Below are 15,779 nucleotides of genomic sequence, written 5' to 3' on the forward strand. Positions count from 1 at the left end.
TTGATGATCAGAGTATCTGACCACATTTACACCATGCTCCTGTTTGGCAACAATGAAATGCGTTCACCGAATTTCCACAACCCTTACCCCATACCCCCAATCCCCACACCATCCTGCCCAATTCCCTCACTGAGACTGCTGCCAGTTACCATTTATCACTGTGCTTATGTGGTTATTTTTTCTTATGTTAAGCCCACTTCCCTTATTTATATTGCCTGCCTTCTAGACATTTGAATTCTGGGAATAGTTTAGAGACGATGACAGGAATCATCAGAAATTCTTCCCAAATCATAGAGTTGGGAACATATTGAGAAATAGGGGAGTAGCGACACATATAAGAGAGAAAAGGTTTGGGGGATCAATTCAACAAATTATCATTCTTGCTAGTGAAATGTCTGGGGGACAAAAGGCACACCCCAAAATATTGTCAACCTTTAATAGAAAGAAGTTCTTCAGGTAAGTGTCTTTGGTAATGAAATATGTAAAGGTGGAAGAGAAAATAGTACAAAGCCTAGAGACCCTCAGCTCTAGGTATAGAGACAATTACTTTTCAATGAAGAGTCATGAATGTCTATGTAATTGAGTTGAGAATTCAAACATTCTCAGTCACTCAGGAGAAAACAAATTGTGAAAAGTCACAAGTAGAATCAAGGCAAGGCCAAAAGCTAAACTCACCATATGCATTTCTCAAGAAAACCTCACAGGAGTTCTTAAGCCTACCAAAGATGGTTCTAACATCTTTGGTTCCTAACATCTTTGGTCACAGAGACCAACTCTTCTTCTCATCATTCTTGTGTTTCGTTGCCACCATCTTCTAAAGTGTCAGAATTATGCTCATAAACAGTAACAGAGGTAGATCTCCCAAACCGTTCATCATAAATTTCTTCATTTTTGGCAATTATCTTTTGCCTATAAAGAGAAGATTTATAGAGGTAAAGGGTAGAAAGGGATACAAGACATTTGGGAAGCAGAGAAATGTAGTTTTGTTCCTTCACTAGTTGGGAGTGGTCTCTTTCAATATTTGCAGTGATTTTGAATTTAGGGAGACATGAAATTTGGATTACCAAATTCCCATATGAAGAATTTATGACAAAATTAACACAGTGAACAATTTCCCTTTGTTAAGTATTGACCAAAAGTTACTTCAGTGATTTAAGATGTATCTTCAGGTAACAGTATAATTTCTGACCTGAGGTTGATTTTCACAGGAACCAAATGTGGCTGCATCTAAAGGTAAATTATTGACACCTGAGTCCCATGTAAAAAAAAAGACACCAACAGAAGACTCTTTAATGGGCTTCCATGATAGCTCAGTTGGTAAAGAATCCACCGGTAATGTGGGAGACCTGAGTTCAATCACTGGGTTGGGAAGATGCCCTGGAGAAAGGAAAGGCTACCCACTCCAGTATTCTAGCCTGGAGAATTCCATGGACTGTACAGTCCATGGGGTCATAACGAGTCAGACACGACTGAGCGACTTTATTCTTCTTCATTAAATAGAGTAGAGACGCCAGAAGGGGGAGCTCTCATGCCCTGAGATGGTAGCAGAGCCCCAAAGGAAGAAAGACTCCTCTTGTTTCCTAGGAAGAACTCAGGCAAAGAAAAGTCATGGACTCTGTTTACTATGCTGCTGCTGCTGCTGCTGCTGCTGCTAAGTCGCTTCAGTCATGTCTGACTCTGTGCGACCCCACAGACGGCAGCCCACCAGGCTCCCCCGTCCCCGGGATTCTCCAGGCAAGAACACTGGAGTGGAGTGCCATTGCCTTCTCCATGTGTTTGCTATAGCCCTCCCCTATTACTTTTTCCCCTCTATAAAAGCATTCTTCTTCCCTTGCTATGTGGGACCTTGCACATGGCTTGCCATATTTCCGTTCAGTTCACTTCAGTTGCTCATTCATATCTGACTCTTTGTGATCCATGGACTGCAGCACTCCAGGCTTCCCTGTCCATCACCAACTCCCAGAGCTTACTCAAACTCATGTCCATCGAGTCCGTGATGCCATCCAACCATCTCATCCTCTGTCATCCCCTCCTCCTCCCACCTTCAATCTTTCCCAGCATCGGGGTCTTTTCCAATGAGTCAGTTCTTCACATCAGGTGGCCAAAGTATTGGACTTTCAGTGTCAGCATCAGTCCTTCCAATGAATATTCAGGACTGATTTCCTTTAGGATTGACTGACTGGTTGGATCTCCTTGCAGTCCAAGGGCATTTCAAGAGTCTTCTCCAACACCACAGTTCAAAAGCATCAACTCTTCAGCTCTCATCTTTCTCTATAGTCCACCTCTCACATCCATACATGACTACTGGAAAAAACATAGCTTTGACTAGACGGACCTTTGTTGGCAAAGTAATGTCTCTGCTTTTTTTTTTTTTTTTTTTCCAGTTCCTCACAACTGATTTTATTAGCCAACATATACCAAAGATGGGCGGCAAAAGATGTGCCATTTTTGCAGTTTTCTTTCACCACTGGAGCCCTGTGCTGTTGTCGACCATAGTTTTCTAGTCTTTTGATTAAGCCTTGCCTGTCGTGTGCTGCTGTAACATCAAAGTAACTGCTTTGCACCCTGTCACCTCCTCTGGCAGGCACCCATCCTGGTCTTGGAGCGTGGGGTCAGCCCCAGACTGGAGCAGCAGCTCCACAATGTCCAAAAACTTACAGGCAGCAGCATAATGTAGAGCTGTTTGACCTTCATTGTCCTGACAGCTAATATCAGCTCTATATTGTAGCAAGACTGACTAGTTCCTTATGTCCTCGATCATAAGACCAGTGGAGTAGAGTTCTGCCCTCTTCATCTTTCATATTCACATCCATGTTTTTTGTTTTGATGACTTTGGTTATATGGTCAATGTTGTTTTCCCTGCAGTAATCAAATATGTCTTTATCTTCTTCCCTGATGATTTCTTCGTGATACAGAGAACTAAAAACTGGCCCACCAAAACCCGTATTTGCTTATTTTCCTTTGTTCTCTGGTGACTGAGGATTCCAACTTGGATCTAATTTTTTAACTACAGCAATATATTCCTGCATTGCTTGGCTGGAACACCAAGCGCTTTCCATGCTTCCCATTTTTGCTTTCCTTCAAAGTCAAAGAAGCTTGGTTTAGGTGTATTGCAATTTTCAACTTGTACCTGCTTGTACCTGGCATACAGATACAAGAGCTGCTCCCTGCTAGCCACTTGCACCAGGCCTTGGAGCTGTGCTGCAGCCTTCTCAAACAGCTCTGCCAGGCTCCTGGATGCCTCGATCTCTGGGCTCTTGGAGGGATTCCACATCCCTGGAGTCATCCCCCGAGTTCAGCTCTCCACCACTGTCGCCCGTGGTGGCCCCCGAGGGCAGGAATGACAAGGCCATGAGTCCGCCTGTCTTCTTCGGACCGACCGGGTGTGACACCAGCGTGGGAGCCTGGCCCACCAGTCCCGAGCTCAAGTTGCACCCAAGCTCACCTAACCCTTGCTTAACTCAGCCTCGCTCCCTCTATCCCCCTGGTCTCCCTGGGTGTGCAGGGAGGGTCCCACCACCCTCTGCTGCTCTCCCCCACTGCCCGGTCTCTTTTGGCTTCCCCAGGCTAACAGGGAGCTCGGGGTAGCCCAGATCGCTCTCGCGGCGCGGGGGTCTGTGAGCCACACAACCAGGGGGCCTGGAACAAGGCTTGTCTCTGCTTTTTAATATGCTGTCTAGGAGAAGGCAATGGCACCCCACTCCAGTACTCTTGCCTGGAAAATCCCATGGATGGAGGAGCCTGGTAGGCTGCAGTCCATGGGGTTGCTAAGAGTCGGACACGACTGAGCGACTTCACTTTCACTTTTCACTTTCATGCATTGGAGAAGGAAATGGCAACCCACTCCACTGTTCTTGCCTGGAGAATCCCAGGGACGGGGGAGCCTGGTAGGCTACCGTCTATGGGGTCGCACAGAGTCGGACACCTGTGAAGCAACTTAGCAGCAGTAGCAGCAGATTGGACATAGCTTTTCTTCCAAGGAACAAGCGTCTTGTAATTTCATGGCTGCTGTCGCCAACCGCAGTGATTTTGGAGCCCCCCAAAATAAAGTCTCTCACTGTTTCCATTGTTTCCCCATCTATTTGCAATGAAGTGATGGGACCAGATGCCATGATCTTAGTTTTCTGAATGTTGAGTTGTAAGCCAGCTTTTTCACTCTCCTCTTTCACTTTCATCAAGAGGTTCTTTAGTTCTTCACTTTCTGCCATAAGGCTGGTGTCGTCTGCATATCTGAGGCAGGTCAGATGGTCTGGTATTCCCACCTCTTGAAGAATTTTCCACAGTTTGTTGCGATCCACATAGTCAAAGGCTTTGGCATAGTCAATAAAGCAGAAGTAGAGGTTTTTCTAGGCTCTTGCTTTTTCAGTGATTCAGTGGATGTTGGCAATTTGATCTCTGGTTCCTCTGTCTTTTCTAAATCCAGCCTGAACATCTGGAAGTTCACAGTTGTTGAACAGTACATGTTGTCATGGACTGTTGAAGCCTGGCTTGGAGAATTTTGAGCATTACTTTGCTAGCATGTGAGATGAGTGCAATTGTGTGGTAGTTTGAACATTGCTTGGCATTTCCTTTCTTTGGGACTGGAATGAAAACTGACCTTTTCCAGTCCTATTGCCACTGCTGAGTTTTCCAAATTAGCTGTCATATTGAGTGCAGCACCTTTACAGCATCAACTTTTAGGATTTGAAATAGCTCAACTGGAATCCCATTATCTCCACTAGCTTTGTTCATAGTGATGCTTCCTAAGGCCCACTTGACTTCGCATTCAAGAATGTCTGGCTCTAGGTGAGTGATCACACCATCGTGGTTATCTGGGTCATGAAGATCTTTTTTGTATAGTCCTTCTATGTATTCTTGCCACCTCTTCTTAATATCTTCTGCTTCTGTTAGGTCCATACCATTTCTGTCCTTTATTGTGCCCATCTTTGTTTGAAATGTTCCCTTGGTGTCTCTAATTTTAAAGAAATCTCTAGTCTTTCCCATTCTATTGTTTTCCTCTGTTTCTTTGCATTGATCACTGATGAAGGCTTCTTATCTCTCCTTGCTATTCTTTGGAACTCTGCATTCAGATGTTTATATCTTTCCCTTTCTCCTTTGCCTTTCACTTCTCTTCTTTTCTCAACTATTTGTAAGGTCTCCTCAGACAAACATTTTGCCTTTTTGCATTTCTTTTTCTTGGGGATGGTCTTGATTACTGCCTCCTGTACAATATCATAAATCTCTGTCCATAGTTCTTCAGGCACTCTGTCTATCAGATCCAATCCCTAGAATCTATTTCTCATATCTACTGTATAATCATAAGGAATTTGATTTAGCTCATACCTGAATGGTCTAGTGGTTTTCCCTATTTTATTCAATTTAAGTCTGAATTAGGCAATAAGGAATTTATGATCTGAGCCACAGTCAGCTCCTGGTCTTGTTTTTGCTGACTATATAGGGCTTCTCCATCTTTGGCTACAAAGAATATAATCAGTCTGATCTTGGTATTGACCATCTGGTGATATCCATGTGTAGACCATGTTTGTAGACCCCAAATTGAAATTCTTTGGTGATTCCAAATAAACCCATCATTGCTGGAGAATAACTGGCAGTCTATTTGTTTTATGTCAACATTTGGTGGCCTATACAAGGACCAAAGATGATCCTCAATGGCTCTGGGACTGGTGAGCAGACAGGTGTGGTGCTCACAATTGAGCCCACTGAGTTCACTGTTTTTCTCAATGACCCTGGAGTTTGAAGGTATATCTTTCTCCTGGATCTGAACCCATGCCCTCTTTGCACTTGAAGCTCTCTGACTTTATTCAGAATCTACTTTAAGGTTTTGTGTTTCTGGTTAAGGCCTTGTTCTGTTTGTGAGTGCTCATTTGGCACTTTGGTCTGATTTTGTGATTATACTCCTTCAACTAAAGCTAGCTGAGAAGCTGTCAGCCCATTCCTTTGGGAACAGGAGCTGCTTCACTGAAGCTGAAGCTGTTGGCCCCTTCCTTTGGAACATGGGCTGTTTCCTGGAAACTGGCTGAAAACCCTCTGGACTGGCTACTTTGGGATCAAGCTGTTTCATTAGAACTGGCTGGTATTAGCTGGTAGGCTGTTTAAGCTGAAAGCTGTTTGAATTGAGCTGTTTGAGCTGTCAGTTATTTGAAAATTATTCTTTTATTCCAGAGAGAAACCTCTGAGAAAGGGGACCCCTGTTACCTAGATATTTTGAAATCCCAATCCCAGGGATTCCAACCAGTTTTATGTTTAGAAACTGTGGTCCTCAAAACAAAACAAAAAACTGTGGTCGTTCCTCATGTGCATTTCTAGCTAAATGGACTAGTCCAAATCAAAGGCAAGTTAGGATCTCAACGGCCATTATGGGGAGCTTTTGAAAACTCCAAACTTAATTTTCTTAAAACCAAATTAGACCACAATAGTTCAAAAATTTCCAGAACTGAGTGGAATGCTTATTTTGAACCTGATGAATGTCATGACTCTAAAATTGTCTCTCTGCAGAAATAAGATTTTTAAGGTTAACTGAGGCAAATAATTAAAGAAAGATAAAATGGCTGCTGAAGCTTCTGGCTTGTCTTCTTTGGCCTCTTTGTCTCAGGCTCCATCTCTGTTTCCATCTTGAGTCTCTTCTTTGGCTCTTCATGACCAGACTGCCTCTGGCACCATCTCCCTCCTTCCCTCCTATGCTGCTTACACTACTTTTATATCCTTTGTTTCCCTACAGTAATTCCTTTACTGAACTTTCCCTTCTTTCTGAAATTCTCCCCACTCCCTCTTCCTCTGAACTTGTCAGAACCTGTCCTTTTAAAATTAAGCAGTCTGAGAATCCAAATCCTTAATTTCTCATACTCCTTGGACTAAAGCTGAACTGTGAGCCATAAAGATTCAGAGTAACCAAAGAGCTTCACAGATTTGCTTAGGAGTTTACTATAGTCATTCAAACTTACTGACCTTGTTTTTCTAACTTATATAGTTCATATATGTGCTTGTTGGTGAAGACCAGTCACAGTATTGGATGAAACCTGCTAATTAAGAAAATCCTAACAGATCTCAAAAATTACAACCAGGAGACCTACTAACTTATATGGCTTGAGCAACTGCTAGATGACTTCATCCCATGATTCCTAGGGCTTTTCCAAAGCCTGTTGATTAGAAGAAAATTCAGGCTTGCACATAAAAATGTAACAAACCTGTTCATGACAAATTACAATTGACTTCAGATTGTTTTTAAAGAAAATTCTTGTCTTCCTAAAGAGTTTGATTCTACCCAGGAAGCTTTTAACTCTACTTATTAATGGGCTGAACTGAAATCTTCCCCTGCTAAAAGGACCCAACAGAATGGTAAATTTACATCCACTCCAGATTTAGTTCATCTGGCAAATCAGCTCTCTGACACTCATGGATGAGTCACCCATAAAGAAGACCACCAAAATTCTTATCTTCAATTTCACAAATTAAATTTCCTAAGCCAGACCAGAATCCTCCTAGTTTCTCCTGTTATTGCAAAGAGCCAGGACATTGGAAAAGAGATTTTACAGAGTCTAGCACTTCAGGTTGCTTCAGCTCTCTTAACCAGCCTTTCCAACATCCTTTCAATGCTCAGTGATAGGGCTCCAAGGAACTCCAGGGCTCTTCCCAATCCTCCCTCCCAACTGCTTTGAAGAAACTTTTCTCCAAGTTGGGAATGAATCTCTTTCAGTCCTAAAAGACATCAGAGCCACATGCTCAGTGCTCAGCCCCACTACAATAAAGCAGCCCTCGCCTCAGAGTTCTAAAACACTTCAAAGAGTGGGGACCTCTAATGAGCCACAAGAGGGTCCTGTCTCTGCACTTACTTCCTTTTGTTTAGGTCCTTTGAGACACACATCCCTTTCTCCTTCGTTCTCCCATCTCTACCCATTTATTAAGCTGAGACTTCTTACATAAGTTTCTTGCTGGAATTTCTTTCTCCCTATATAAAATCATTCTAGAATTTGACTACAATCATCAAAACAACCAACTAGGTGAATTAAAAGGCCCTGTGACATCTTTTATTTGCTCCATCTGTCATGGACCTAAAACTTATTCTGGAAACATTGATCATCTGTCCCTCCCGAATCAACTACTATCTTCCTTATGGGCAAACTCTCCAACTGATACTGGAAAAATTCACAGTGCACTTGCCATCAAGATATTCAAATAGATCCCTCAGAACCTCTTTCTGCTAAGCTAAGTCACTTCAGTCGTGTCCGACTCTGTGCGACCCCATAGACGGCAGCCCACCAGGCTTCCCCGTCCCTGGGATTCTCCAGGCAAGAACACTGGAGTGTGTTGCCATTTCCCTCTCCAATGCATGAAAGTGAAAAGTGAAAGTGAAGTCGCTCAGTTGTGTCCGACTCCAGCGACCCCATGGACTGCAGCCTACCAGGCTCCTCTGTCCATGGGATTCTCCAGGCAAAGGTACTGGAGTGGAGTGCCATTGCCTTCTCTAGAAAGAGGTTCTAGCAGAACCTCTTTCTAGCATTTATTAATACCCCATAAGTAAAGAAGGCCTTCAAGGCATAAAGCCCTTAATAGAAAATCACAAGGCTCAAGGCCATGGATTTAAAAATAATTCTCAGTCATAAAACTGAATAAACCCAGAGAGTCTCAGATAAACCTCATGTATTATTTTGCATTAAAAACTAACATAGGAAAGGGAGAGGAGTCTCCCAACATCACTTTAAAAGTGTTGACCTCAGAAGGTAACTTCTGTGGCCAGCAAATATCCCCCTCCTGACAGTGCCTGTGCCTTGACTTCATGAGGGAATACCTAGGTTCATTTCCACCCATTCCTCACCCATCACCACACAACATGTGGAATCACAGTCCCCTGATCAGGGATTGATCCCAGGCCCCCTGCAGTGGAAGCACAGAGTCGTAACCACTGGGCTGCCAGGGAATTCCTGTTATCGCTTTCTGAAGATAATTCAGCCACGTCTTTCTGAGCAGCATCATTCATACCTTAGATGAATGTTTTCTTCTGTCAGATTGTGTATGGTGTACTTAAACTTGTCTTCAGCTTCAGTAAGCTTGATCTGGAGTGTTTTCTCCAGAGTTGCTACCACAGCTTTCTGAAAGACAGGTACATTTTAATAGCCATCTTTCCTAAATTAGAGTCACCCAGGGCAGAGCTACATGGCAGGGGGTTCCTCCCTCCAGCTCCCATCCCCACTCCAGCCAAGATTCACCTCTCTCTGGAGTTCCATCTGGGTTTGGTAGAGGGTTGTGTTAAGTGATTCTAGGATAAGAGCTTGAGCATACAACTCTTCCTCTATGACCTGGGTAAGAAGAAATTGTTTCAGGACATTGCACTGATGTCTACGCATTTATCCCCTCATTCAGGACATTTGGATTAGAATGTGAAAGCATCAACTTTAGCCACTCCTTCTCCTGCTCTGTTACTATGCCCTGTTCATTCTACCCCTCTATGTCTCACTAGTCTATACCCCTCTCAACAGCCTCACTGGTACAGCCCTCACCAGAGCTCACATGGGTTGTCAAAACAGCTATCAATTATCCATTCATTAAATAAGGGTTTATTAAATATCTAGTATGAATTCCAACTACATGACTGTCTAGAAAATGCAAAACCATAGAGACAGTAAAAAGACCAGTGGTTGCCAGGAGTTAGGAAGGGAAGCAAGGAATGAATAGGAGGATGGAGGATTTTTAGGGCAGAGACACCATTCTGTATGATGCTGCAGTGGAGGCTGCGTGGCATGATGCATGTGACGAAACCTATGGGATGCAAACAGGCATGCCAACCCCGTATGCCAGCTGCTGTACTGTACTGCATGCTTCTGAAGGTACTGTGCTGTAAGATTAAACATGTTTTCTTTATTTTTTGTGTTTGCTTGTTTTTTATGCACATATTATTTGTATGAAAGGTATTACAAACCTATTAGAATACAGTCCTATATAGTCGATTGTGTTAGTTGGGTACTTAAGTTAACTTTGTTGGACTTTTGAATATACTCTCAGAATGGAACTTATTCATATGTAGGGACTTACTGTACAACACAAAGAAGGAATGCTAAGGTAAATTGGATTTTAGTTAATAATGATGTATTGATATGGATTCATCAAGGAGCTTCCCAGTAGCTCAGTTGTAAAGAATCTGCCTGCCAATGCAGGAGATGTGGGTTCTATCCCTGGGTCAGGAAGAGCCCCTAGAAAAGGAATGACAACCCACTCCAGTATTCTTGCCTTGGAAATCCCATGGAAATGGAAGCCTGGTGGGCTACTGTCCACGGGGTCCCCAAAGAGTCAGACGTGACTGAGAATGCATGCACCATCACTTTTATTGCAATGGCATTGGGCAAAGCACTGTACCAGGTCATTTGGCATTCTTTCATTGAAGTATCTATTTAAAAATGAACAAAATTAATTTATTTATTCTTTTAAAAATTTGCAGTTTACTGGATGTCTGTGATATGGTAGGCACCATTCTAGGAACTGAGGATTAGTGGCAAGGAAAGCAGCAGACAAAAATCCCTCCCTTCACTGAGCTTATCAGGTTGAATGATTATAAGTCAGTGTAGAAACATAAAGTGTTAGGCAGGTTGTTGAGCCTTTAAGTAGAGCAGGCTCTGAGAAGTTGGCATTTGGAGAAAGACTGGGAGGAGGTAGGGAAGTGAGCTGTGTGGATATCTGGTAAAGAGCTTTCTAAGAAGGGAAAAGATGGAGTGCAAAGACCCTGAAGTGGGAGAAATCTGGCCTGTTAAGAAACAGTATGCAGTCCAGTGTCACTGGAGCTACATGATGGCGAGAAGGAACAGAGGGAGACGAGGCAAGGGGAAAGAGCCACCAGCAGGCAGAACAGTCCCTAGCCCAAAACAGGACCGGGGAAATTCATGTTTCCACCATGCATGTATGTTAGTCGCTTCAGTCGTGTCCAACTCTTTGCAACCCCATACACTGTAGCCTGCCACGCTCCAGCCAGAATATAAAAACCCTGTTAATACACAGAGATTACTCAGCAGTGGGAGAAAACTAGCCCTAGATCAAGACTGCTGTAATTTTGCCTAAGAAAGCTTAAAAACCAAGGCTTGAAAAATCAAACTGTTTCCAAGTAACTTCTTTTTTTCAAAAAAAAAAAGGTTTTGTGTGTGTGTGTGTGTGTGTGTTTTAGTTTTTATTGTTTATTCAGCTGTGCTGGGTCTTTGTTGCTGCAAGGAGGCTTTCTCTAGTTGCAGCGAGTGGCGGCTACTCTCTAGCTGCTGTGCGTGGACTTCTCATTGCGGTGGCTTCTCTTGTTTTGGAGCACGGGTTCTGGGGCTCATAGGCTTTAGTAGTTGTGACATGTGGGCTCAGTAGTTGTTGGCTCCTGAGCTCTAGGGCACAAGCTCAGTAGCTGTGGTACATGGGCTTAGTTGTCCCCTGGCATGTGAGATCTTCCTGGGTAAGGGATTGAACTCCTGTCCTCTGCATTGGCAGACAGATTCTTTACCACTGAGCCACCAGGGAAGCCCATTTCCAAGTAACTTTACTGAATCCCAGAACAAAGGTTAATGATATTTAAAGAAGTACAAAAGTATTCAGCACCTAGTAAGGTAAAGGTCACAAAGGCTGGCATCCAATAAAAAAACCACCAGACATGCAAATAAGCAAGAAAATATGACCATGCATCAGGAGCAAAATAAATTAATTGAAATGGACCCAGAAATGACACAGTGATAGAATTAGTAGTCAAGCTCATTAAAGCCATTCTTACAACACACTGAGTCTACATCATACCAAAGTCCACCCGTTTACCTTGTAGGACATTATGACTGCTTGCCCAACAAAGCTGATGTCTTGCCTGGGCTCTACAATGTCATGCCATGCTTTCAGAATGGCTAATCTTTTCCCAAACAGGTCCATTCTGAATCCAAATTAAATTCACAGTGGAAGAAGAACCACAAGGCAGTTTGGGGGTTTGAACAATTTCCCTTCTGATACCTCCTTTATGGAAGCGCTATAATCTGTTCCAGAAAAAAAGTTCCTAGAGAGGCTGTAAGGGTGAGGTAAATACACTCAGAGTTTTAAGGAAAGACTTGAACTCACAGTTCCCAAGAGGCAGTATTGTAGTTTTCAGGGTCTCTAAATGGAAGAATCTGGCATTTTACTGTTTAAGGCCCATTTGTTGTTAGAGCCTTAAGAGAAGTACAAGGCATTTAACACTGAAGATCTCACAGTATATTGTTCATGTATTTGTTCAGATCTGGCTCTAAAAAGACAGCAATGGCTTTCTTTTTTCAGAGAGTTCTAAAATCCTTTTTGACAGTGAATCCAGCAAACTCAGCTTTGTGTGTATGTGTGCTAAGTTGCTTCAGTCGTGTCTGACTCTTCATGACCCCAAGGACTGTAGCCGGCCAGGCTCTTCGGTCCATGGGATTTTCCAGGCAAGAATACTGGAGTGCGTTGTCATTTCCTCCTCCAGGGGATCTTCCTGACCCAGAGATTGAACCCGTGACTCCTGCGGCTCCTGAACTGCAGGCAGATTCTTTACTGCTGAGCCACTGGGGAAGCCCTAACTCAGCTTTAGCTCTTTTGTTTTTCAATGGTTTGGGGAAAATTATCATAGATTCCATTTTATTGAGAATGTATCATTTTAGCAATGTATTTGTTAGAGGCTAATTCCACAGGAAAAATGAAAAAGCTTACCTCTTTTGTCTTTCTAAGCTCCTCTAATTGCAAGGTATCCCTTTCATGTTGTTTTAAGAGCTCCTAAAAAGAATTTTATTTAGAAAAGGTCAGCAACTGGGGTTCTGGCACTTCTTTCAGAAAATTAAGAAAGCCAGAATATGATTCAGGAATGCAATATTCACAAAAGTTCAGATGTTGCTTTAATAAAGCACACATTACAAAGTAGTGACATGACATGTTGAAGTTAAATGATGAAAATCTTACTCCTTCTCAACCTTAGTGTATCAAGAAGTATTAAAAGCAATCATATTTTCATTAAAGAGTTTTCTTTTGTTAGGGTACAGATTTAATGCTGTTAAATATCCAATTCTCCACAGACCGAGCTTTACATTCATTGCAATCCCACTTAAAATACCACTAGGCTTTCTTGACAAGATAATTATAAAATTTATATAGAAATTCAAAGGCTGAAGAAGAACCAAAATAACCTTGAAAAGCAAGAGCAAAGTTGGAAGATTTTTTTTTCTCCCTGATTTCAAGCTACAGAAATTAAGACATTGTTTTGTTGGCCTAAATATAGACAGATAGTTGAATGGAACAGAATGGAGAGAGTTTGCCCCCTACTCCCTCAAATACAACAAAGACATCAAGGTAACTTAATGGAGAAAGGGAGATTTTTTTCACCAAATCATTCTGAAACAATGAATATAAATATGGAAAAAATGACCTAAGACCTTTAACATAAAAAAACATTATTCAAAATGGATCACAGAATCATAAATGCTAAACTTATGAAACTTTTTAAAAACTAGAATATCTTCATGTTCTTGGAATAGGCAACAGTTTCAGAGGTGACAAAAAGCTATTACCATACAAGGAAAAAGTCGATAACCAACTTTTCATCGAAAGTAAAACTTTTGCATGTGGAGAGACAATGTGAGCAAAATGAAAAGGCAAACCACAGAATTCACAGCATGTATATCTGAGAAAGAACTGTATTCATAGTATAAAAAGTACTCCTACGTACCAATTATAAAAAGGTAAATAACACAATTTCTTTTTAACTGGCAAAAAACTTGAACCGAACTTCACAAAAGAAGACATATAAATGGTCCAATAACCATATGAAAATTTGCCTGACATAATTAGTCATCAGGGAAACTAAAATAATAATGAAATAGCACGTTATACCTATTGCTGTGCTGTGTTGTGCTCAGAAGCTTCTGTCGTGTCCAACTCTTTGTAATCTGATGGACTGTAGCCAGCCAGGCTCCTCTGGCCATGGGATTCTCCAGGCAAGAATACTGGAGTGGGTTTCCATGCCCTCTTCCAGGGTCATACGCATTGAAATAGCCAAAAGTAAAAGATCAGCAATACTCAGAAATTCGCTGGCAGTCCAGTAGTTAGGACTCCACACTTACTGAGGGCCTGAGGGCCTGGGTTCAATCCTTGGTCAGGGAACAAAGATCCATGGTGCAACCAAAAAACAAAATTAAAAAAAAAAAAGCTTCTTAAGGAAAAGATTAGTAATATTAATTGTTGTTGATGATATAGAACAACTGGAATTCTCATATAGTTGAGGTGCAAGAGAAAAATGTCACAACTTCTGTGGAAAATATCTTAGAACTTTGTTATAAATCCCTACATTAGAGTCCAGTAATAACACATCTAGGTATATATTCATGAGAAAGGAGAGAGTAAGTCTACAAAAATAGTTACACATGGTATTTATAGAAGCTTTGTTTGTAAAAATCAAAAAATAGAACCAATCAAAATCTCCAAAAACAGAAAAATGGTGAACACATTGTGTTATATTCCTACAAATAAATACTACTGTGCAATAAAAGGAAAAAACTACTGATACGAACAATGGATAAATTTCACAGAAATAATTGAGGGGAAAGAAGCTATGCAACAAAGCGCATACACTGTATGATTCCATTTATATGAAGTTTAAAAACAGGTGGAACTAATCCATAGTTGTTTCGCCTGTTCACTTGCTCCTTGGAAGAAAAGCTATGACCAACCTAGACAGCATATTAAAAAGCAGAGACGTTACTTTGCTGACAAAGGCCCATCTAGTGAAAGTTGTGGTTTTTCAAGTAGTCATGTGTGGATGTGAGAGTTGGACCATAAAGAAAGCTGAATGCTGAAGAATTGATGCTTTTGAACTGTGGTGTTGAAGAAGACTCTTGAGAGTCCATTGGACTGCAAGGAGCCAAACCAGTCAATCATAAAGGAAATCAGTCCTAAATATTCATTGGAAGGACTGATGCTGAAGCTGAAACTCCAACACTTTGGCCACCTGATGCAAAGAACTGACTCCTTAGAAAAGACCCTGATGCTGGGGAAGATTGGAGGCGGGAGGAGAAGGGGATGGCAGAGGATGAGATGGTTGGATGACATCACCACCTCGATGGTCATGGGTTTAAGAAAGCTCCAGGAGTTGGTGACGGACAGGGAAGTATGGCGTACTGTAGTTCATGGGGTTGCAAAGAGCTGGACATGACTGAGCAATTGAACTAGACTGAACTAAATCTATAGTTATATGAATAAAAAGAGTGGTTGTCTTGGGGCAGGTTTTGAGGTAGATAGGGGTTAGCTGCGAAGGGGCACAGGCATGCTTTCTGGGTTGATGAAATGTTCTAGGTCTTGATTTGGATGTTGGTTACATGGGGCTTTCCTGGTGGCTCAGATGGTAAAGAATCTGCCTGCAATACAGGAGACCTGGATTCCATCCCTGGGTAGGGAAGATCCCCTGGAGAAGGGAGTGGTTACCCCCTCCAGTAGTCTTGCCTGGAGAATTCCATGGTCAGAAGAGCTTGGTGGGCTACATTCCATGGGGTCGCAAAGAGCTGAACATGCCTGAGCAACTAACACTTGACTTCACTACATGGATGAACATGTTTGTCAAAACTCACCAAACATGAGTTGTACGTGTCCAGACTTGCTCAGTTTAGTTTGCAACACTGCCATTTCTCTTCAGTTACAGTCAAGGATGAGAAGATCATTCAGAAACTGAGATTTTGGCAAATAGGGAACTGTGGGCTTTGTATATGGTTTAGCATTCTATTATTTCCTATAAATTACAATTTTCATTCCAATAATCCTGTGGTAAGACTGTCTAGATAAAGAAC

The 15,779-nt window shown here is 42.1% G+C and overlaps 1 protein-coding gene and 1 pseudogene across 2 annotated transcripts in view; both read right to left on the minus strand.

Annotated features, from left to right (window-relative positions):
- Nucleotides 1-15,779, minus strand: part of FLACC1 (flagellum associated containing coiled-coil domains 1) — a 108,191-nt gene that overhangs the window by 69,372 nt on the left and 23,040 nt on the right. Inside the window, exons 12-15 of one of the 2 annotated variants that reach the window (XM_005202673.5) lie at nt 12,661-12,723; nt 9,204-9,293; nt 8,977-9,086; nt 423-909 (exon numbers count right to left, since the gene is read on the minus strand). In XM_005202673.5, the coding sequence (XP_005202730.1) occupies nt 786-909; nt 8,977-9,086; nt 9,204-9,293; nt 12,661-12,723 (387 nt within the window). In that variant the 3' untranslated portion in view covers nt 423-785. Of the gene's footprint in view, nt 1-422; nt 910-8,976; nt 9,087-9,203; nt 9,294-12,660; nt 12,724-15,779 lie in introns of those variants that run through there. The other variant, XR_009491239.1, reaches the window with a different exon arrangement.
- On the minus strand, nt 1,261-8,970 carry LOC132343177 (acyl-CoA-binding domain-containing protein 6-like; annotated as a pseudogene).

Source organism: Bos taurus, chromosome 2, assembly GCF_002263795.3.
Source record: "Bos taurus isolate L1 Dominette 01449 registration number 42190680 breed Hereford chromosome 2, ARS-UCD2.0, whole genome shotgun sequence".
NCBI lineage: Eukaryota > Metazoa > Chordata > Mammalia > Artiodactyla > Bovidae > Bos > Bos taurus.